This window comes from Puntigrus tetrazona, chromosome 2 (genome assembly GCF_018831695.1).
Source record: "Puntigrus tetrazona isolate hp1 chromosome 2, ASM1883169v1, whole genome shotgun sequence".
Lineage (NCBI taxonomy): Eukaryota > Metazoa > Chordata > Actinopteri > Cypriniformes > Cyprinidae > Puntigrus > Puntigrus tetrazona.
This window is the reverse complement of record NC_056700.1, coordinates 447033-448387: the sequence shown is the minus strand read 5'-3', so window position 1 is coordinate 448387 and position 1355 is coordinate 447033. Positions and strand designations below refer to the sequence as shown.

The window sequence follows — 1355 nt, the reverse complement described above, 5'->3', positions numbered from 1 at the left end:
TATATATATACATACACTCACATATACATTTTTTTTTCCACTGAATATTTTTAATTGTCAGATTATTACTTGCTACATGCATGTGCATATACGCGCAGAGCACTACGAGAGCTTGTTTGCGAGGCGTGCGACCGCAGAGGTGCGTTTGCGTACCTGTCCAAAGGTGGAGTACAGGAACACAGGTATCTCAGCCACGGTCATGGCTAAGGCCTGCATGATGGACACGCCCTCGGCGCTTCTGATTGACATCTCAGCTCCGCCCCCTCGCTCCTGCAGACGCTCTCACATCAGATCCCGGGGACAGCCGGAGCAGGACTTCCGTTCAGTTCTGCAGATCAGCGGGACTCATCCACAAACACAGCTTTTCAATTCCACGCCGCAGCGCTGACCAGACCCTCATTGTTGCTGCCTTGGAGACAATGACAATACAGTTCATATTGTTCCAGTGCTTCCGATTAGACACTTTGGTGATGTGCAAAACATTAAATAAATATAGGCAATTTAGAGAAGGCATTTAGCTAGGCACCTCATATTATGCCATTTACATCTGCTGTAAAACTATAATCAGATCTCAGGTGATCAGAAGGAAGACAAACACATCAATTAAAGCTTTAAGATCACACACACCCCTTCATCTCTCATGCTTCAATCATGCTGAAAATCAGTTTAAGACATAATTGCATAAATAATAACCATCAGCTGGTACTGAGGAAAAAGTGTTTACTGACTCCTGCAACAACATCATAAATGAATATCAGAAGCCACTGGCGGGCACAGAAGCACATAGATTGCAAATAAGCAGAATCTGTTCATTTTAAAGCATTATTATCTGTTGATTTAGTTATTTTATACTCCCTGAGCAACACACCGCCCCTCTATGAATCCATGTCCTTAGACACCAGCAGCACGTTAGCTTAGCTCAAAACACACACAAACACCAGGCTCTTTCAAGGCGCTTTTCAGTCATATATACATTCGTATACGCACAAAGCCGGAGCTAAATTCAGACGCGTCGTGGCTGCATTAAACGCGACTTTAACGATGAGAGCGAAAAGCAGCTCGCACTCACTTTCTCCTGGTTTAGAAGGACGTTTTCATTCCGCATTGCACACACTAACCTGTGATTTCCTGGTGGGCGGGGCTGAGCGAGGAGCCGCAGTGGGGAACCTATAGGAGCTTTAGATGGTTCGGCGGTAACCAATCAGAGAAGAGGAGGGAAAGACGCAGCGCTGTCGTTATCCATGACATCAACAGTCGCGTCGCGACTCTTGCTTCACCATAAACAGACTGAGTACACCGAATATAATCAGCGATTTATTATTATATATAATAATAAATATATAATAATAATGTTA

The 1355-nt window shown here is 44.1% G+C and overlaps 1 protein-coding gene across 1 annotated transcript in view; it reads right to left on the bottom strand.

Annotated features, from left to right (window-relative positions):
* Positions 1 to 1138, bottom strand: part of LOC122360757 (mitoguardin 1-like) — a 10496-nt gene extending 9358 nt beyond the window's left edge. The window contains exons 1-2 of the mRNA XM_043261606.1: positions 1070 to 1138; positions 154 to 409 (exon numbers count right to left, since the gene is read on the bottom strand). Coding sequence (XP_043117541.1) covers positions 154 to 249 — 96 coding nt within the window. The 5' untranslated portion in view covers positions 250 to 409; positions 1070 to 1138. The remainder of the gene's footprint in view (positions 1 to 153; positions 410 to 1069) is intronic.
* Positions 1139 to 1355: the final 217 nt, after the last annotated feature.